Here is a 21,686-nt window from a genome sequence, read left to right as displayed (position 1 = left end):
AAACCTGCTTGGTGCAGGGGATTCTTTCTGTTGCAAAAAGAACACTAAATTTCTGGAGCTGATCAACTATTGACAGCTCTTCTGTCATGCTTGACTTGTGTTCCTCCTGCTGTGAGGACTATTTTTTTATGAAGTTATTTTACTGCTTCGTGACTCCTTTTTCATCCTGAATATCCTCTGAAAACAAATATTCCATTTGAATGCCTTGTCTGTCTTTTGAAACATGCAGAATCATTCTTTACAAATGGTCCCAAAGGCAATGCCCTTAAGTGCTGTTTATTTCCTCTGAGCTCCACTAACTAAGGTTGTCTGAGTCACGGACTGTCTGTCTGCTTAAGTCTGCACTTTAACTATCACCCCCATGTAAAGTGCTGAAGTCCAGTGTTGCAAGTCCAACATCTTTTGTTACCTTCTTACATATGGCCAGAGGTTTGACTTTGCTCTGGCAGCCTTCCTTTACCAATTGCGCCTAGCTGGTCCTGAGTGCTCAGCATTTCTTAGCAGTCTAGACAAAGCTGAATTTTGCTTGCTCTGAAGATGAAGCAGCGTAGTACTGGAGGATGAAGCAAAACAGCACTTTGCCCTCCCCTTTGGAGGGGTCAAAATCCAACCCTACAGCTGTGGCAGACGGGCTGGGACAGACATTGCTCTCTGAGAAAGGCTCGTGGAACTACGCCCAAGTGAGCTGCCTGATTCCAGCAACAGCAGGCCGGGGCCTAGTTCAGCTCTTTGCATGCCTATGTGCCTGTGGTATTCATCCTGTTCTTGTTCCCCTTCTCATCCCCTGCAAAATACATAAGCACAGTGCTGCTGGCCTGGGGAGGAGAGAGCTCACTGCAGCCCCACAGGCTGGGCGCCCCACCACTCACATCACCCTCATGCAATGAGGCAGAGTCCATCCTCCTGCCCTCCCCAGCCCCACTCCCGGATGCCATTCTTCCACCCACATCCAAACACATGGGCAGCTGTCAGTTTTGTCTTTATCTAGTGCCAGATTTGGATAGCTTCATTCCTTGGACTACCAGATAGGTTAACGCACTGGAAAGGGGCAGGAATTCGGGTATGACACCGAGACTTAGGTTTATCTAGGGACTCCTGCCCATGACACTCAGTATCAGTTTTCCACTTCCTTAAAACTAATAGCCAAGTTCTGTTTTGCAGCCCACTGTGCTGGTGCCAGCTAGCAGTGATGAGGTACTCCAATAACCTGGTAGCAGAGGCCACAAAAACACCATCTATTTACTCCAGTCCTCAGAGGGATCATCTTCCCTGATATACTGACTGGCTCTGTAGTTGGTAGGGCGTGACATTATTTTTATGCTTACATATGATCATCCTTATCACTGTCAAGACATCCTTATCCCTTATCACTGTCAAGGCATTTTGACATAGTATGGTGCAATCAGACATGTTGCTGCATGCAAACTGAAAGCTGGTCTGCACAAAGAAATCCAAGTTCATCAGACTAAGCAGCTTTCAAATCAGTTTCATGTGGTATATGCTTAAGAATACTTAGGCTGGCATCACATCCTGCGCTGGTACCAGAGTATTCACACAAAGGAACTCAGTCGAGCTACTACATACTAGCAGATACTATTTTATTAAATCAGATTTCATCTCAAGGAGAGGTTGAGAAAGAGAAGGTAAATAGAGTGCTAGGCCACTATCATTCTCTGCATCTTTTCTGTATTGTTAGGCTGGTTTGTGTAACGGTTATACGATTATTCTTGCAAAACTAATTTTAATTCACTGCATAATCTGATTTGTTTACCTTGCTTCCAAAGCTGAGTACAACCTGTCGGTGTATGTGTTCTCAACAGTAGGGCTGTTCTACATGTCATCACAGGTACGTTTTATCTTAAAGCTAGCATCTACACATTTATCTTCTTTCCCCAACCAGTCATAGGAGAATGGCTTCAGAGAAACAGAAGGAAAATAGTTGTTCTCTTTAGGAGTCACAAGGAAACAGGAAAAACTTCAAAGTAAAAGTATATGGACCACGAGGTCAAAACTGAACATTGACATTGTTTTGTTTGTAGTTAAAGTCCAAAATGATCACAAATGATGCCAAAAAACAACACACTTTGGCTCAAAGAGTATCACTACGTTTGAAAATGAGACAAGAAAAGGATTCTTAAGCACACCAGGTTTCTGCCTTCAAGCTAGGCATACAAAGACAAATATACCCTGACCTGAAAAGCCAGTATAGTATCTAATTTTTCTCACACTTCTCATCTTGGATCAAACCCAAGAAAGAGAGAAGAATAAAACAGACCTACAGAGGTGAATAGTCTCTGCTGTGCTGCTGCTGCTTGCAATCCCCACTATCGCCATCATCCTTACATAGCCCAGTGCAATCTCTTCTCTGTTGTGTTGTTATCTGAACTTCACCCAGCTCTTCCCCATCAGCCTTCTGATTCAAGAATTTTCATCCTCTGTCTTCTCAATTTGTCACAACCATCCACAGCAATAGTCATTTTATGCTTTAGGAACCACCCCTTTTCTCAGCTGTATGTGCTATCATCATCATCACAACTTAGTTCAATTCACAGCCTTTTTTTTTTCTTCTTTCCAATCTTCTGTTCAAAAGAAGGATGTTAAGTTAGGATGTCCTTTGCAAACAGTGTCCTTTCTGGTTCCACAGGTAATGCTATGCATAGGTATTGTTGCTTTTTGGCTGCCAGATCCTGGTGGCAACCCCTCATCTCTCTCCTGTGACATTGCCTCACCCTGCAAGATCTGATCTGCAAGCAATGGTTACGTTTCAGCCCTTTCTTCTTGGGTTCACCTTCTCTTTTCCATTAGCATGGTACTATTTCTCACTGCTTTCTCGCTGCCTCTTCTGCATTTGATTCCTTATCTCTTCCTTCCCACTCCACCTTCTCTTCTGCTAAGCCAGTCCTACTAGTTCATCGACAGGCACAACATGGATTGATGCTGCAGACCATCTCTGAGAGAAATCCTGTAGCAAGGACAGACGATCTTCCACATGACAAGCGTTCCCTCTTCTTGCAGAGACACCATCTCCCTCAGTTTGGCCCCTGCATGAAGCCTTTCCACCAGTCTTCTTTGCACAAGACCTTGTTGATTTCAGCAGGAAAATTTAAGCATATGAACTTTCCACAACTCCTCTTTCATCCTCCCATGTCACCAGGTCAGAAATTTCTCATCTTCACAGGAGCTTATTGTGCTTTCAGCCTAGGATTTAGCTTGCTTCCAGCCACCACTTCTCAACAACAAAACAAAACAAAAAATAATCCCTCTCCAAAACCAAACAAAACCTGTCAGCCAGACAATAATTAACAACAATATATTGTACAACAATAACAGATGTCACCTATGGCACAACATTTCGTATCTTGACTGCTTTACATAAAGAGCGATTACCCTCCTATTTTGTCTATCAGCATCTGTTTTACTCAACTCTCTTACTGGCCCATGTGGTAGGTGACAGAAAAGGAGAAGACTGCTTGGGTATCTTAAGGTGGATAAGCAGAATGGCATTATTCTCTGAAGGCAACAGACTTCATGATGGAAATAATTTTGTCTTAACAACTACTGTTTTAATTCTGAACTCAATACACAAATATTTCAGAGCCATGATCTGTAGGCCACTGTGCTTTTTCATGCAGCTCAGTAAAACTAGTCATGAATTTGCATCAGTTTCAACAGTTTCAGGCCTCCACCTCACCATTTACTCATGACGGCATTTTCTTTTTCCTTTTGACATTTTCAACACAAGAGTTCACCCTCTCGTTCAGAACTATGCTTTCAAACTAAATTTAATTTTAAATAGGCTGAAAGCAAAGAGGAGTCTATTGTTCAAGCCAGTCCAGATTTGCAGGATCTCTCTTTCGGAATAAATAAATAAATAAATAAATAAATAAATAAAATCACTCCCATCTCTTCATCTTTTTCCCACTCTCACCAAACCAAAAAAACATTCTTAGCACAACTGTCTCAGCCTGAACAATTCATCATCTGCTGGTTTGCAGTGCTGCAAAACAAGAGATTTTAACATTGCTTTCCCACCAACACCACTGGTACCATTGCCCCAGGTATCACGCCACCAGCAGTCTGTATTACTGAAAGCTGCTGGAGGAGGGACATGGGACAATCTCTCCAACAAGGAATGGTCCTCCAAGGGCTGTCAAATCTCCCAGCAGCTAAGAGCAGATCTGCTGGTGAGGGGCCGCGCAGGAGGCAGATGGGCAGCGTTGGCTTCCCTGGGTTCCTGGAGCCCCTGGTGGCCCTTCGCCTTGTCACACCATACATTTATGTGAGCACATCTTGTTGGCACAGTGCTCCGCCTAAACGCAGGCTTGGGTTATGTGCCAAAGGGCTCCACCAAAGCTGCTCAGGCGGACCTGGGAGATGTCCCTGCAAACACACAGAACCAGACACTTGCATGAATGCTAGGTAAAACAACCACTGCATTGAAAAAAATGAAATCAGTATGTAGAGTTGCAGGGTGCCTCTCTTCCATCAACCCACTCTGCAGTAGCAATGTGTTATTCTTGCCTACTGCTGTTGTCTGTCTATTGACTTGCATGCTGATGAGAGAAAGCTCCCTGCTCATTTCACTTCTGTGGTCTGATATTCCCCAAGCATTTGGCCACGTCTCTATGGCCTGTGTGTGCAGCAGCCAAGACATTTCAGGTGCCCTTCCCACAACTATTCATCAGCCCTTGCTCAGTTTCTGTGAGCAGACAGGGTCATGTCCATGAAACTTGGCATGGATGTAAGCTGTGTTTTAAACACAGCATTCAGCAGAAGATATCCGCTGGGTATCCTGGCCTGGCAAATCACTTTAAACCTGTGCAAATGCACCAGGCTGGGTCACTACCGACGTAAGAGGGGCATGGTAAGGCCTCCCATGTTTCTCTCGTGACCTTTCCACTTGCTGGGGCTCCAGCAGGCAAAGTTTCTCTGGGCCTTGCCTTGTCCTCTCTGCACTCCCAGCACGGCATTGGAGACTCACCTCTGTCTGACTTGCAACACTGCTTTTTTCCACAGCATTTCGTCAGATTGCTGTAGCAACTCAGGCCTATGCTGTCTCCCAATCTCTCTTTGCCAATCCCGTTGTGACACTGCGTCTTGGAGCAATCTGTTCCTGGCCATAAACAATGGGCCTGCTTGAAGTGGTTCTATCCACAGCCTCTTGAGATGCTAAGGCTGCAAAACGATGTGTGGGGGAAGACGGTGTTTTGCAGGTAACACGTGTATGCATTTGCTGGGAATACACCACAACTTTTTAATCGGCATACGTAGGGCAAAGGGAATCATAGTTGTTATGGGAAAAGTTATGTAGGTAAAAGGTTAAAATAATGTCATTGGCTTGGGCTTCCCGCAAGAATGCAGGGAGTTATCTGAGATCAGAGTTAACCATTCACAAATGCTGAGGTGCCCCGAGGGGACAAAATAGAATCACACTGCTCTCATTGGTACAGATAATTAGAGGTTATTTGGGAGAGAATAACTGAGGCAAGAGATAATGCAGCAGAGAAGGGAGGAGGTTACAAAAGCTGACTCTCATTTTCACAGTAATGGCATGACCTGCACAAGATGACCATTCAGTGATTCCACATTAGCCTACAAAAAGCATACCAAAAATTCAGGTCTCTCAGAAATACGACGAGTACAGTTTTTAATGGAAAACACAGGGGAACTTTCATGTTCTTGCATACAGCTTGTTACATCTGCATGTTTCAACATGCTAACATACCTGTGCCTCTCACTCTTGGCCTAGAGCCCACACAACCATAATTATATATATCATATTTTATAGGTGGGCCCATACGTCTCAGGGTTAACCAGCTCAGACAGGGTTTGCACAATCCAGACAAGGCCTTCAGGAGCCCTCTTGCAGCGATCTGGCGACTCAGGCCACCAAAATCCCTCTAACAGCCTGGATCCCAAACCTTAGCATGTTCTAAATGCGCTGATGAGGAAAATTATCTGCATTGTGCCGTTTAACACAATTTTAACTCCATTATCCTCTAAAAATGCATCATACATGTCTACTGCTTGCAAACGTTATCTGCATTATATCATTCGTAAAATCTGTAAATGATGCTATGGTTACATAAAAAAAAGAGATTTACATGATTGCAGGAGAGCATAGACATAGGGGCCCCAAAGCTGTTTTAGCACCATTTCATGATGACATTTTAAAAAACATTTTATCTTAAGCAGACTTAAGATTTAGAAACACGCATTTGTTTTTAAAATCCCTCATTATGTTTAGAGAATTTTTAGTGGAAATTTGAGGTAAAAATGCTATTTTGTCTAAAAATGCAAAGTTTGCACTGACTCAGTCATGATAATATGTATAAAACAACTACTAATTTCAGTGACAGTTTCTTGAGTATCTACTGTAGAAGGTTAATTATGTAGTTTAAAAGATAATTTCAAAGCAAGTAAAACAACAACAACAACAACAACAAAACAATCTAGAGATCACCACACCTTTCTTGCTAGGAGAGTCTCTAGAGGCAAGGCATACATCAAAAGAAATACCTGGTATAAAATTCAGAAATGGCAGTACTTGTAGAAATTACATTTATACTACATTTTGTTTCTGTCCCCACTAGCAAAGAGAAAAGAACTACCTGAAGCACAAGAGAAACAGAATAAGGAGGTGTGACAGTAGGTGGATCAATATTATTTTTCAGTGATGTAATGTCAAAATAACCCAGTTTTTTCTTTCTGCATAAAGTGCTCTGCCCAACTCAAAGCAATCTATCAGTTCCATTAGCTTCTCCAAGGGGTTAGTCAGTTCCCCATGTTACGAACCCAAAAACATCAGTCCAGCCACATTTTTTCCCCAGCTCAACTCCTCTAGCATCATTGCACCTCCTTCTTTTCTCCTGTCATCACTGGACTGCCCATCAGATCTAAGAGAAAAAGAAAAAACAAGCCACTCCTGAACCTAGGAAAAGAAACCAGGGGAACCATCTTGGAGAAGAGATAAACTACACTTTACCTACAAGCCCCAAGTCCCAGCAAAAAAGGAAGGCAATCAGATAGCAGACTAATTTCTCATACCAGGCAGCCCCAAAGCACTTTGTAGGAGCTTCTGGTTAACTGAGGCAGGTGAAGCCAACTGTGAAATGCTATATGAAAGAATGAAGAGAAAATTGCCCCGTGAAATTGAGATCTGTAAGCAATACGGTTTTGAGTACAAAATGAAAGGGGAAACTGTAAGAGGATCTGTAAGTGGTGGGATATGAAGGGCCAGCTTTGAGAAGCTCAGTGAACCTCTAACAAGAGACATTCAGGACTAGGAGAAAAAGGCATTTAGCAAGATGCAACAGGGAGATCCGGAATTAGCCTGGGAGAAAGCTGTGAAACTTTGTTGGCCAAAGACAGGCAGTCCTCTCACACTGACACAGAGCCACCCCACAGCGTATGACAGTCCCTTTATGCGGCCAACACAGAAGAGAAGCAAAACTAGCAGAAGAAAGCAGATGTGTATCAGGAAGGAGAGCAGTGCCAAAGTCCACAAGAAAGAAGAGAATACTCTGGAAAGATGACCACTGCCAATTTTTTTTCCCCATACTTCATGTGTCAGCATTATTGTGCTCTTAGCACGCCAAGGGGGCCTCCCTCTCCCTCTGCTCCCGTGAAAATTGTTGACTTTTTAAATCTCCCAATAGATGTTTTGTGATTTAGACTACAAACTTATATAACACACAGAATGAAAGAGTGGTGAAGAGCAAAGTCCAGAGCTGAGTTTACATGTCAAACCAAGTCAAATACGTTCTGTTTGGTCTCTTGTGAACTGTGAACTACTTTTTTTCAGACAAACCACTCTGGAGCAAGCCCTGAAGAAAGTACTCAAAGCTCTAGCAGAGGGTTGTCTGGTCAGCATTTTCTCAGGCGTTGTTACAGACCTAAGAGCTTGCAGAATTAAAGTAGATTTATCTGAAGGCACCAGGAATCTGATTGAGGCTTGCTAGCTCATGATGCACTAGAAAAGATGAATGGCAATCGTGCAGAACTTGAAATATCACAATGAAATGCCTCAAGTGGAAAGCAATACTGACGGAGCCATAGGAACAAAAGTAACCAACAGAAACAGCAAAAGAAACACACAGGAAAAGCTATCCAAAGGAATCAGGGACCAGTGCCCTTGCATGAGACGGAATGTAGTCTCCTACACGCTTGTTAAGAGTAGCCACTCAGGAAAACATAATGTCTCACCTCTGGATCCTGTTTTGAGGGATGCCAGGTACCCCCAGCATTGCACAGGGAGTTCCTTTGATTAACTTGAGGGTCAGGGCTCTGCTCGTCTGGGGGGGACACCTGGGGCAAGCCTCAAGGCCGTGGTGCCTCAGCTCATCTTTGAGTGCAGCCCACAAACCTTAAAGAGGTCAGATAGGGAGAATACGATTTTCTACCAAAAAGATAGTAAATATTAGGTCAAGTAGTGGAAAACTAAAAACAAATTCACTGTTTGTTCCAGACCTAGTATTGCTGCAACAGGCCTGTGTGTGTTGGAAGAGCTCTCCTCATTCCAGGGAGATACCCTTGATTGTTTACCAACCTCCACGGTGCATTCGGTGATCAGGTCGTACCACCTTGCACACACATGCTTTTCCAAGAACCACAGGAAAACACAGTCCCCTCAGATACAGTTTATTTAGTTGTTCAGCTATTTGCTTATTGAGCTAAGCACTCAACTGAGAAGCATTTCAAACAGACTTAAGAGCACAAACCCGCTGAAACAGAAACAGTCTTAAACGCAGTCTTGTTTAGCAGGGTGCTTAAACAAGTATCTGAGCTTAGTTGACTTTAGCTGTCTAAAAATCCTAAGTTTTTCACAATACTTTTCACTGATACTGAATACTGGCAGTTTGCCTTCAGTGAGCTTATTACAAAATACACTTCTGTGTGTCTGGAGACTAAAATTTACACTGCTAAATAAAGGCACCAGGGCTCCCAAAATAGAACTGGAAAATTAACTTCTCAGAAGAAGAGGGAGAACTGTCTGACCTGAAAAGATGTGTGATTTATGCTATCACAGCCACTGCTGATAAAGCACAATGATTAGGGTGAAACTTAATAGGGATTACAGATGGAGAATTGCCTATTAAGCAATTTACTTCTCCCTTTTACCAGGCTTGGACAATTTCCTACAGTGCTCTCTTGAGCTTTCTGTCCAGGGTGTTTAAGGATGGCTCTTCTAATACAGCTTCTTTGAAAGATTATGTCTTGCTATAATAGATTTAATCCATAAAAGCTGGCTGCTTTTCTTTCTAAATTCTCTTTTAATACTTTCCTTTTTCTCGCTTTACCTGTTTTGCCTGAGGCCACGCTTCATATCCCCCTCAGGCAGCTGCCTGATAGCACAACAGCAGCAGACAGAAGTGCTGTGAATGGCACAAAAGGTATGAACCCTGGTTTGGTAAATAAAAAGGGCCTCCAATCGGGCATGTCTGTACAAAAGTCATGAATTAAAGCTTCTTCTTCCTTCTTTGCAGGACTCATACAGCTTCTTTAAAGGAAAAAGAAAAAAATAAATCAAATATTTACATTAGCACTGGGGGTAACTGCTCAAAGACCAGGGGACAAGCCTCTCCCACTTAACTACTGTGTTGCAGTCCCCTGAGCAGGCTGTGTTCCAGGCTCCCAGGTATGGTTTGTGTGTGCCACATGGCGTGACAGCAGGGTGTCCGACCTGGCTGACAGGCTCTGCTGCTTCCAGGGCATGGGCTGCTAAATCTATAGGGCACCCCCTAGGTGCACCATGCCTTGCTGCACCGCACACATTCCCGGGCTTTCAGACCTCTTGGGCAATGAGCTGGCAATTGCTCGCAAGGGACATAAGCGCTGGAAGATATTTCTGCAGCTCAGTCAGTCTTTTATGTACCCAGAAGCTGTCAACAGCGATGAAATCTCTTTCTCTGTTACCAAACAGATCCCCAAGACCTACTTTAGGCTTTTGTAACATTCAGTTGGAGACCAGAGCAAATTGATGGCTGCCTGGAAACATTTGCTCAAATTTATCCCTAGTGTAAATTCACTAAGTTGAGGAGAAATACGGCAGTGGTGAATGCAACCTGTTTGTTTCATGTACACCTGAAAAACCACGGCCTTCTTCAGATGGTAGCTGCCTTAGAAAATAAAGTTGCATTATTCCTGGAAAAAAATATTTCTTCAATGCAGAAATCAGTTAACAGGAAAAGTTTGTACTGACACATCAGTGCTTTAACTTCGTGTTTAGAAAATCGAGAAGATAAACATGCAAGTACAAAGCAAAACATTAAATAGCCCAAAACTGCCAATGGGTGCAAACAGAGTTTCAGTGCTTCCAGATGCTAACGTAATGCCTTCTGATGCTAATGGGATGGGTCCAGCAGATTCACTTGGAATACTTTGGAGTTAAAAGGCACTGTGATGGTGCAAAAACTCAAGTTTTGTTCCAAAAACCCTGCCTGAAAAGACAATTGCGGGGCACTCCCCCACCACCGCTAGCACACGGTGTGCATGGAATTACCCCACACGGCTGGAAAGGTGCTCAGTGTATCTTTTAAGTGGACGAGGGCTGGTCACGGGAAAGGACTTCTGTCAACCAGGAGCAAAACACACCTACAGGACTCGGTGCCAGCACCAGGAGCAGAAAGACTTGATCAGCACATTTAGCCTACGCAGCTGCTGCAATGAAAAGCTGGAGTCTCTGTACATCATGTTAAAAGTGCCCAAGTAACAGAGCTTACAACGCAGGGAGCTACAAAATTCTGGAGGAAAATTACTGCTTCATAAAAATAGCACAGCTGCAATTTAGCATTAAACAACCCCATCCCCAATGCCAGCAGGGACAACTGTGCCTATCCAGCTCTCATGTGTACCCTAAAACCACTTCTCCTGCCACGATGGTCAAAAGGTCAGCACAGATTTTTCCTTGATGCTAATATGAAATTAATAGATCAGCACAGCTTCCACGCACCCCTGCGAGGGGAAATCTTCCACCATTTCTTGGCTTCAGCCCCTTCCCTCTCCTGGTGTTTACCCCCCTGCAGCCCAGGTTAGCTGGCATGCATGGGGTGAGCTGCGGGTACAGCACTTTGTGAGATCCCTGTTCACCCTTTTGAATGGCCAAACTGCCAGGTTAGTGGAAATGAGCCCCTTCTGCCTCTGTGACTGCCAGTCACGCACCAGGTTTTGTTCAACGGTATCGCACACACTGAGAATCGTAGCAGCTGATCATGCAGCATTGCCTTCCATGGCTGTTAATTTTGCTGACATCAGGGGGAAATAGCTGAACAAACTGGCATCCCCACTACCATGCTATTTTTAGGACCATTCAAGATCCTTTCGGGATATGCGATATTCAGTTTGGAACAATCCTCAAAATCGGGAGTAGCTGTCAACATGGCTCCTACAGAAGTGATTCAGTATATGAAACGCTATCTGCAACATGCTCTCCCCTATCCCACCTCTTTTTCCACCTCTATGTATTTACTCTTCCCCTTCCCTCAGCTGGACGGTGAATCAGTATTGTCTGCCAGTCTCATGTTCATGAAAAATCATTCGCCATCTGTTTCCTTGTAAGTCACATAAATCTGGTCCTTCTAAGTGATCCTCACACCTTTGCAAAGTTTGACCCTATACAGGTCTCTCCAAGACGGTCTTTAAAACAATTTCTACTCTATAGGAAGCAACCTGATCAGTAGATAAAGTGAATGTTTTATCACCCAAGTGTATCTCCAAAAATATCAGTAGATTACACAACACAGACCTTCTGATGCTGCTGGTTTCCTCCTACATCATCTGGCAGATGCCAAGAACGCTTGTAACCTTTGCCCTACTTAATTCTGCAGGCAAAATGATGAAATATGACCTAAAGGGGATGGTGAGCAGTGTTCACTGTCACAGAAGCAACAGAAGTAAAGGTGTGACAGACCAGACAGGCTGCACTGCTCATATGTGTCACCATCTCATGTACCTGAGCAACAAAAACCTGGGTTTGTCTGTACAGCTCTGCAGAGAATCGGAGCACATTTTTTCCTAAGCTGCCAAAATACAAGTCAAAGCTGTTAACCATTCAGTTAGTCTTCCAGCATAGAAGTAAGGGTCACTATCTTCCTGTGTGCTTATTGTATAGTCCAACCAGATCAATATATTCCTCACTTTTGGGATGTTGAATCTGTAGCCATCACACCTACGGCTGCCTCCAGCCTCTGGCTGTTCACGGTCACTGATGAGCATCACAGCCAGATGCTGTGCTTAAGGAGACAGCTTTTCTTAACAGACTGTACTGCATCTAGCCAGGGCAATAAAACAAAAATAGCCATATCCTGGTCTGTTTTAAATTAGATCCTAGCCAGACTGACACACAAAAAAATAAACCAAACCCTCAAGACTGCCCTCTGATGCCACCAGCAGAGCTCTGTTGAGACAGCAGCTGCACCAGCTGAGCATGCAGTCAGGGAACGTGGGCACTCTGAGGCCAGGGCCTGGGAGATAAAGAGCACACCCTGCTTTTAATTATCAGGCAATTGCTCGTTTTAGTGCAGAGAAAAAAAGAGGGGGAGAAGAAATGAGATCTCTGGTTCTACTGACAAGTTCCCAATTAAATCATTATTTTGAACTGAATATTTCATTTCTCAATGATTGACATGCTATAATGTTTCCCCATAGTTGTTGCTGATATTATTATTATTATTATTTTGAAAGGAGGGTTACATATATACTATTAAAATACATTATTTAAAGTGTAGCAAGGTTTTATATAAGCTGTAAATCAATCAATAAGCTTATTCACAGCAGGATCTATTCTTTTGTAAGGAATTGGGAAAGAACCATCTCAGGTGGCAATGTGAATGCCTAACAGGGCATGTCTGGATGGTATCGGCTGTATTTTTAGAGATGTATCAGCTGGTGTCCACACTAGGGACAGTCCCTACTGTCAGCTAGTGTAAATCTGGAGACATGACTTGTGAACCTTGACTTCAGATTCAACATTAATTCAGAACACGGAATTTCAGGGCTGTGATCGTGCACAAAGGTAAATTTAGCAGCTGGGTAAGAAAAGAGCAGAAGCCAGTATGAAACCGTGGGGTATCGTGAGATGTGCCGGATCACTAGAGGGCAGTAGCCAACCCCTAATATCCCCAGACCTGATCACAAAACCACACAACCACTCACGGAGCTGGCAAGCGACATGAAACGCCTGTTCATCAGGAGTCACGTTTGGCAAGCAGTGTCCTACTTGGGGATTACAAAAACCCACCTTTTGCAAAGGGCTTAAACACGAGGACAGGGCTGAGCAGTCTTCCCATTAAAGGTGCATGTATATTGGGACAAGTTCTATACGAAAGAGAAATCTCCATTTGCTATTAATGCTGAAACTCTTCTGCATTAAGCCATTTGAAGAGTATGTCTATAGCAGTGCAGAAATGTGTACTTTATATATGAAGGCCAGATATACAATTGCTTCAGCAAAACAATGCCAAAACAGCCTAAAGGAGTTCCCCAACCTCTTCCTAACCCACTTGAGTGACCCCAAATTTGATAGTGCTGAAGCTAAAAGCCATCCAGTGATGAGAGAGCCCAGAAACACTTCCAGAAGAGCAATAATACCTCAAACGATAGCAATGGCTAATAGCAATGCAGACCTGCGGAGAGCTCACAAACCAGATTCATTTCTGTGCTTCTGTACATGTGGAGGTTTGACCCCCAGCACATTTAACTTGCACAAGACATCACTGATGTATTCATGTCTGTGGAGAAAAGACATTTGGATACATGGCTCCAGTGCTTGGCACTGACAAGCACACTTGCCTTCCCATCTTTCTTCTCCTGCTTCGCTTTCCTTATCCCATCCCCAAACACGATTTATTTGAAGCCAGGGGGAAGATGTGCACCCCTTCCCAGCCTGGCAGCCTTAGTTTTAAAAACAAACCAGATGAAATGAACCATGTCTGGCACAGCCACACTTTCTGGTGTTCCTGAAAACATCCTGTTTTCATTTAACCGTCCTAACAGAGTTTGGTGTTTTACACTTCTGTTTTGGGGTCCGTGACTGACATAAAAGCTTCATAAAAATGACTTATCTGCCCTAGTGGTTATGACACCAGCCAAAATGGCCGGAAAAGGAAAAACGAACAGAAAACCACAGAAATAACCCTGCTTCTGTTTGCTTACTATTATTACTGACAAGTTTAAGCTCCTGATTTTTCAGTCATCCTAACAATTTGGGGGCTTGCTCATGAGTCATGAATGCCAGGGTTTCAACATACTCTTGACTTTACCCATTAAGCAGGACTACCTGGGGAAACTTTTGGCAACCTTCTGATGCCCCCATGTCAGAGCTACCCAGTTCTGACAGAACAATGGCCCTACAGGGTTGGACCAGAACTCTGTTATCCTCCCTCTGATACCACACAGTGGTGCACTAGGGGAGACTCTACGAATAGGGTAAGCAGGGCATGGTGCTCACCCCAAATATTTTCATGACTTCCAGAAGTGGTATTTCATAACCACGTTTCACCTGTGTAATAGAAGAGGACTTGCTTAGCTATTGCTAAAGGTGTGTGGAGAAAAGAAATAATGTTTTTGAGCCAGTACATGTAATCTAACTTCACACCTGCTTTTGCAAAATGGTTCTTCACATGGCATCGGGACCTCTGGGATTGCCTTTGGGCCATCAGTTCACAAACAGGAGAGGGCTTTTGGTGGTGTTCAAAGGCCAATAACATTGCCTGGAGAAGGAAAGCCCAAGCTTTGCAGAAGCTGCAGAAGCTGTTTCCTGCAATGTAGGTTTTCCCAGCAGCTAACAGAACTGTGTTCCCTAGGCCTCCCTTCCTGGGCATATCCAGCTCCTCTTTCCTTGAACAAACAGGACACGTGGGACACTCCATTATTCCAAGCTACAACAGGATTTGGTGCTAGCACTCAGAGAAATGTGATAATTCTGCCTTCAACAAGAACCATTTGGTATCCACAAAAAAAAAAAAAAAAAAAGTGCTAGCAGAAAACCAGCAACAATGATGCTGCAAAAAGCCAGCTAGCTGGGGCTGCAGTCCTCGATGATGAGAAGATGTGGCAGACGTGGCAGACCCCTCAGGAAACCAGAGGCATCGGCCCCTTGACTTCTCAGTAGAGACGTTACTTCAGATGCCTTCACAAAGTCTCTCAGATCTTCCCTTTATCCTGTTTGCCATAGGCTGACACTGGATAAATCTCACAAAAGCCAATGATCAGTGTAACATGCAAGACCACTGATGTTTCCTCCCTGTTTCTGCAAAGGCAGGGAGGTGGAGGGATGTCGCCCATTACTTAGCCTCTTTCTCTGTTTCTCCGTACCACAGCTGTTATAAGCCCAATGTTTGCACTTCAAAAGCAGGGCACAGCCTGTCCATAACCCAGTCCCAACATCACAAGTCTCTCAGAGTTAGCAGAGTTAGGCACATGACAGAAATGACTGCCTGGAAGCCACTGGGACAGGGCAGTGGTGCAGTGTTTGATCCACTCGGCCTCTCTCAAGTTAGAGCAAAATGGGCTTTTGGGTCAGCTTTTGGGTCCAGCTTTTTTGGACCTTTTTGGCTTTGCTGAAAAGAAGTCCATCAAATTCCAAGTCCACAATTAAGGCTCTGTATGGAGGGTTTAAATAATAATAGCACGCTTGAATTATGGTGTCACAAAATTAGTAGAACATGCAGGATTCATAAACCTCTCACAAGGGTCCTCTTTCCCACTTGAGCTAGAAAAAAAGTCATGGCTAGGAGTTATAAAAGACTCTCGAGGGAATTAGGCTCTGAATTCCTATTGAATTAGCATTGTTTACAAAGCAGTCAGAGGTATAATGGTTGCTAATGACTCTTTAATGAGTCAAGTTATAATGCAACATGTGGTGAAGCACAATAAACAGAAAGGCTGCGCTTCCTTCCCATTTATTCCACCATGCACAGGTGTAGAAGCCCTGAATCTAAACGAGTTACTCTGCTGGGAATAGAGTAAAAGAGCCAAACCTGGTCTGTACCTTGAAAAATTATGTTTCCTTTACACCAAATCAAACTGGGAGTGAATTAGCTCCATCTTCATCTCACCGTCCCTTCAGGTATTTGTACACGCTGATGAGATCCCCCCGAGCCACCTCTTCTCCAGGCTGAGCAGTCCCAGCTCTCTGAGCCTCTCCTCACACAGAGGTGCTGCAGTCCCCCGATCATCTTGTAGCCCTCCATCAGACTCCTTGCAGTGAGTTTAGGTCTCTCCTGCACATGGGGGCCCAGAACTGAACCCAGCACTCACATCCCCACAGGTGAAAGACCACCTGAATGCCACTGAAATCGATTTTAGCAGGAACCAGATAGTCACACAGGATCCCTACCCCCAGCACCCCTGAGAACTGGAGTGCCTGCTTACAGACATCTTGTTTGTCACCAATGACATGAGGTGATTCTCTTTAATTCTGAGGATCCTTACCCCAGAATTTCAAAATCAATCCCTGATTTTTAAAAGCACAAGGGAAAGCACAGCACCAAATTCTGTTTTCTAGAGCTGCATGGATTCTGAGAATTGTTTCACAATATAATGCAATCCTTCTTCATCTTAAATGCACATAGGGATTAAACCCAGGTAAGAAAAGAGGAAAATGTGCAAAGTTGCTTTAATAACAGGGATGGCACTGGCAGACTGCTCAGGTCACGCCACTTTGCCTCTAGCTCTGCATGCTGAGTGGCACTGGGGCAACTTTGAGCACCTCCGTGCCACTTCAGGGACTTGCCTTGTGCAAACACCCAGCACACACTGTCTTGGGTTTTGCCACACAGAGAAACATATGACAGGTAAAGGCTGTGTCAGGTCTTGTGCCAAGGTAAATTGGCTTCTGTAGAGGAGTGTAACATGTACAACTACACCTGGCTTTAATCAGTGGAACGTTTTTTCCTAAATAATTCTGTATTCATTAATTCTGTATAATTGTGTATTCATTAACTCTACTACATATAAGTTTGAAATTTTACTTCTGACACAAAAAAAGTTGACAAAGGAGATACTAGAAAATGGGACCTTTTCCAAGTGTCCCTTTGCTCTTCCCCTTCTGCCGCCATGGCCATCCACCGAGCTCCAGTGCTGAGCCTGACATGCGGACTCGGTAAGGCTGAAAAGGTGTGAAGTCATGGAAAGTGTGTCCTCATGAATGCAGCAGTCCTCCCACTGGCGTTCATATAAAGCAGAGTAATCCAAAAGCAAAGCAGGGCAGGTTTTACATTTACAAAAGGCTTTTCATCCTGAACAGCACCATGGGCTATATTGAAATCACACTGCAAACTATACTTGCACTGAAGGTGCATTGACCTGGCAGTCCCATCTGCCACCTCAGGCACCAAGAGATCCTACAACAGGGCTCAAAGTTTGGGGGATTTTTTGGATGAAAGGGCCAAAGCGGGGGTGCGAGGCGCTGCCACGAAAAGCTAAGGAGAGATGCTTTTCCAGGGGTGCCCAAAGGGCCCCCTCCCACTGAGCCAGCGCCGGGGTGCCACCTCTACCGGGGTGCTCCCCACCGGCGGCACCTCTCCCCCAGTGGCACCACCCCGGGGGGAGCCGCAGCCGGGGCCCCAAATCGCCGCGCACACCTTTGCCGCGAGGAGGTGGAGTGGGCTCTCGTGGGGATGCAAAACGTTCAAAAATATCCATATTAAATTATTTTTTCTTATAAAAAGCCTCCTCCTAGCCTCTCTGCGAGTGTAAAAGCCCCGGCAGCGGGAGCTGCCGGCGGCGCACAGCCCCGCCGAGCCCCCCGGCGCGCCCAGCCCCGGGGTCCCGCTGGTGCCCGGTGCCCGGTGCCCGGGGCTGCCCGGCGGGGCGGAGCGGGGCCGGCGGCGGCGACGCGTCCCTCGGGGACATAACCACATAACCAACCTCCCTGGCGGCGGGAGCAGCCTCGCAGGTGCCTGCAGCTGGCGGTTAACACAGACAGTAAGTGGATCAACTCCATCTCCGCTGGTTGTTTTATAAAGGTGGGGGTGTTAAAAAAAAAAAAAAAAAGGAAAAAAAAAAAAGGAAAAAAAAAAAAAAAAGGGAAAAAAAAACAGCCTCCCCCCTCCCCATTTGCCATTCAGGGTTTGGTTAATTTGGATGATAACGGTTGGTGTTTAATCCCATTGTACGGCGCTGAATATGGCGCAAGCTACCCGGCTCCCGGCGGCACAAAGCGGCCGGCGGCACGCCGCGCCGGGCTCCCCGGGCCGGGCCGCGGCCGGCAGCGGGGGGACGGCACCGGGAGCCCCCCCCGGGAGCAGCCCCGGAGCCCGGAGGGGCCCGGGGGGGGCTCCGGGGCGGCCGTCGGGGGAGTCCCGGGAGGCGCCGGGCCGGCCCCGGAGGCGCACGGGCGGCCGTGGAGAGGGGCCGGGGGGGCCGGGGCCGCCGGGGCTCCCCCCGGGGCGGCGGCGGCGGGGTCCCGGCGGCGGGGGGGCGGCGGAGGGGGCGGCCCCCCCCGTGGCGCCGGGGCGGCCCCGCCGGGGCGGTCCGGGGCGATCCGGGCCGGTCCGGGCCGTGCCGTGCCGGGGGCTCCGTGCGCTCGGCGGGCGAGGAGCGCGGCCGAGGCGGGCGGAGGGGAGAGGAGGGCGGCGAGGGCTGTGAAAATATGTTTGCGGAAAATAGACAATTGTTGGATTAGACGTATTCAAGTATGAAATAATGCCTTTTTGTGTAAAAAACTGCAGCAATGTGAGCGTACAAAAGTTCCCCTGTGGCAGTTACTTGCTCCCTTTGTGAGCTGTGCGCTCCGGCGTCTCCACTTGGCGCGTTCAGCGCGGAGCCCCCCTTTAAACGCGATTGTTTCTTTCTTTTTAATGACATTTACCGGATCAAAACATGCTGTTAATTCGATCAGAAAGCTTTACCCTCCCTGACAATGCCACAATAATTTCTCCTGAAGTTTGTTAAATTGACCAAAATTAGGCAAATGAATAGGGGGTCTGTAGGCGACCCCGCTCGCAGGTGACACCGCATAATGCACTCTCGGGCCAGCTGCGATCCCCTCTTTATTTGCCCCTCTTTTCTTTGACCCGCATTATTAAAATTTAGGCCCAATGAAACTATTCATACTTTTCAATGGGACATTTTCCTATAGGATAATAGGCTACAAATTGAGCCTCTCCAAAGGGGGGAGCGGGGGGGCGGGCCGGCACCACACAGCCGCGCACCACACAAAAAGCCGCGTCGTGTGCCAAAGGCTGCCGAGAGCCTCCCCGGGCCGCCGGGGGGGCCGAGGGAGCGGGGGGGGTCGTGTGCCAGCCCCCGGGCCCACACCTGCCGGGGTGTCCCCGCCGCATAAAGCGGGGGTAAACAAAAAGCCGCGCTGCCATCTCTTATAAAGATGGACGTGTCACCAAGTCGTGTGAGAAAAGCCTGAGAACAAACGGGGCCACTCCGGCTCCGAGGGCTCTCCCTTGAACCGGGCGGAACAGCCTATTAAGGGCTTACTTAATTACTTTAATGACTCTGGACAGGCTTTAAAATGCAGTCAGCGCCGGGGCCGGGGAGGGGCGGGGGTGCCGGGGGGCGGCGGGCGCGGGGAGCGGGCGGCCCCGGCTGGCACAGACGATGCGCCCTGCGCCCCGCTCCCCGGCCCGGCCCGGCCCGGCCCGGCTCGGCTCGGCCCCGCGGGGCCATCACGTGCGATGCCGGCTCCACGTGGGGCGACACAGCTGGGCCCCCCCCGGCCGCGGGGCGAGGGGGGAAGGAGGGAGAGGGGGCGAGGGAAGGAGCGTCCCCCCGGCCCTCTCTCTCGCCCCCTTCCACCCTGATCTTTAATGCATACATTCCCCGGCGCGGCTCTCCCTAATCCTATGGGATCAGCGGGCCCGTGAAGGCCCCCCGTCCCCCCCAGGACACGGGGATGGCTTTATAAGGGGCCCGGCGCCGAGGGGCCCGCAGTGCCCACCATGGCCTCCAAGCTCAAGGAGCGGCGGGTGAGCCGCCCTGCGCGCACGGCCGGCCCTGCCCTGCCCTCCCCCTCCCCAAAATAATAATAAAGCCGCCCCCCGCCCTAAAAAAAATATAATAATAATAAATAAGGAAACAAATCCTAAACGCGCCCGGCCGCCGTTTAGGATTTCAGCGGGGCTAACGCGCCCCGTCTGTTTTTGCAGAGGACGCCGGTGTCCCACAAAGTGATCGAGAAGCGGCGGAGGGACCGCATCAACCGCTGCCTCACCGAGCTGGGCAGGACGGTGCCCATGGCCCTGGCCAAGCAGGTAGGCGGCGGCCGGGCCCCGGGGCCTGGCTTGGGGGGGCCGTGCCGGGCCGTGTCGGGCCCCGGGGCCGGCCCGTCGGGGCGCGGGGGGAGAGGTGACGGCGCCCTGCCCCGCGTCTTGCAGAGCTCGGGGAAGCTGGAGAAGGCGGAGATCCTGGAGATGACGGTGCAGTACCTGCGGGCCCTGCACTCGGCCGACTTCCCCCGCGGCCGGGAGAAGGGTAGGTAGGCGGGCGGCCCCTGCCCCCTGCCCGCCGCCACCCCTTCCCCATCCCTCCCCGGCGGCGGCCGGGCGCTGAGGAGCCGCGCTCCGCTGTGCCTTCCAGCAGAGCTGCTGGCCGAGTTCGCCAACTACTTCCACTACGGCTACCACGAGTGCATGAAGAACCTGGTGCACTACCTGACCACGGTGGAGAGGATGGAGACCAAGGACACCAAGTACGCCCGCATCCTCGCCTTCCTCCAGTCCCAGGCGCGCTTCGTGGCCGAGCCCCTGCTGGCCTCGCTGGGCTCCCCCCCGGAGCCGGAGCTCCCCTTCCAGCTGCACCCCGCTCCCGAGCGCCCCACGGGGCTGGGCCCCGCCGACACCCCGCTGCCGGCCCCCCACGGCCCGGGGGGGCCCTTCCCGTGGCCCGGCGCCCCCCGCAGCCCCCCGCTGCCCTTCCACCCGCTCCCCGCCGCCGCCTCCCCCCTGGGCGGCCCCGGGCAGCAGCGCGGCGCCTTCCTCTCCCCCGTGCCGGGGCTGGAGCGCCGCTACCTCAACCTGCTCGGCCATTCCCACCCCAACGCCTTCGGGCTGCCCCCCGGCCAGCCCCCCGCCGTGCTATAGGGGCTCGGCCCCGGCGGACTCCTATTTATGGCCGCGGACGGGGCAGGACGGGGACCGGGACCGGGACGGGGACCGGGACGGGACCGGGGACGAGCCCCCGGGGTCTCCCCGCACCCCGCCCGCTCCTCCGCCCCCCCCCCGGCGCGGCGCCTGTACCAGCGATGCCTTGCAATAAACGTGTGTGGCCGCGGCCCCTTCTTGTCTCCGGGAGGGGGCTTTGGGGGTGCGGGGTGGGCTGGGGGAGGCTGTGGGGGGCCGCTCCGTGCCCCCCGAAAGGCAAAAATGGGAGCGCAGAGGGAGGCGGGGGGGCTGCTGCGCGCCCCGCGGGCACGGCACGGCCCCGACGGCGCCACCGGGGGCGGCGGGAGGATGGAAAGGGTGCCGGGGATGTCCTTGGGGGGGAGCTTTTGGGGTCTCCCGAGAGGCACCGCCGCCCCCCCGGATCTTACCAGCGGCTTCTCTGCTCGCTCAAGGGGGGAGAAAGGGACGGGACGGGGCGGGCCCGGGTGCGGAGCGCCGGGGACGAAGGCAAGAAGCGCCCCCAGAGCCACAGGGACCCCGCGGGGAGACCCCAGGTGCCCCCCAGCCCGGGGAGGGGGCGGAGGGGAGGTCCCGGGACTTGGGTAAGGGGCTTCGAGCAAAAGGGCCCGG

At 48.8% G+C, this 21,686-nt stretch overlaps 1 protein-coding gene across 1 annotated transcript; it reads left to right on the top strand.

The window, feature by feature from the left end:
* The first annotated feature begins 19,895 nt into the window (after positions 1-19,895).
* Positions 19,896-21,035, top strand: HELT (helt bHLH transcription factor). The gene is made up of 4 exons (XM_032185918.1): positions 19,896-19,922; positions 20,103-20,207; positions 20,331-20,427; positions 20,536-21,035. Exons 1-4 carry the CDS (start codon positions 19,896-19,898, stop codon positions 21,033-21,035), a joined length of 729 nt encoding a protein of 242 aa, XP_032041809.1.
* Positions 21,036-21,686: the final 651 nt, after the last annotated feature.

The sequence above is a fragment of the Aythya fuligula genome, chromosome 4 (genome assembly GCF_009819795.1).
Source record: "Aythya fuligula isolate bAytFul2 chromosome 4, bAytFul2.pri, whole genome shotgun sequence".
NCBI classification, from domain to species: Eukaryota; Metazoa; Chordata; class Aves; order Anseriformes; family Anatidae; genus Aythya; species Aythya fuligula.
This window is presented reverse-complemented; position numbering and strand designations above follow the sequence as displayed.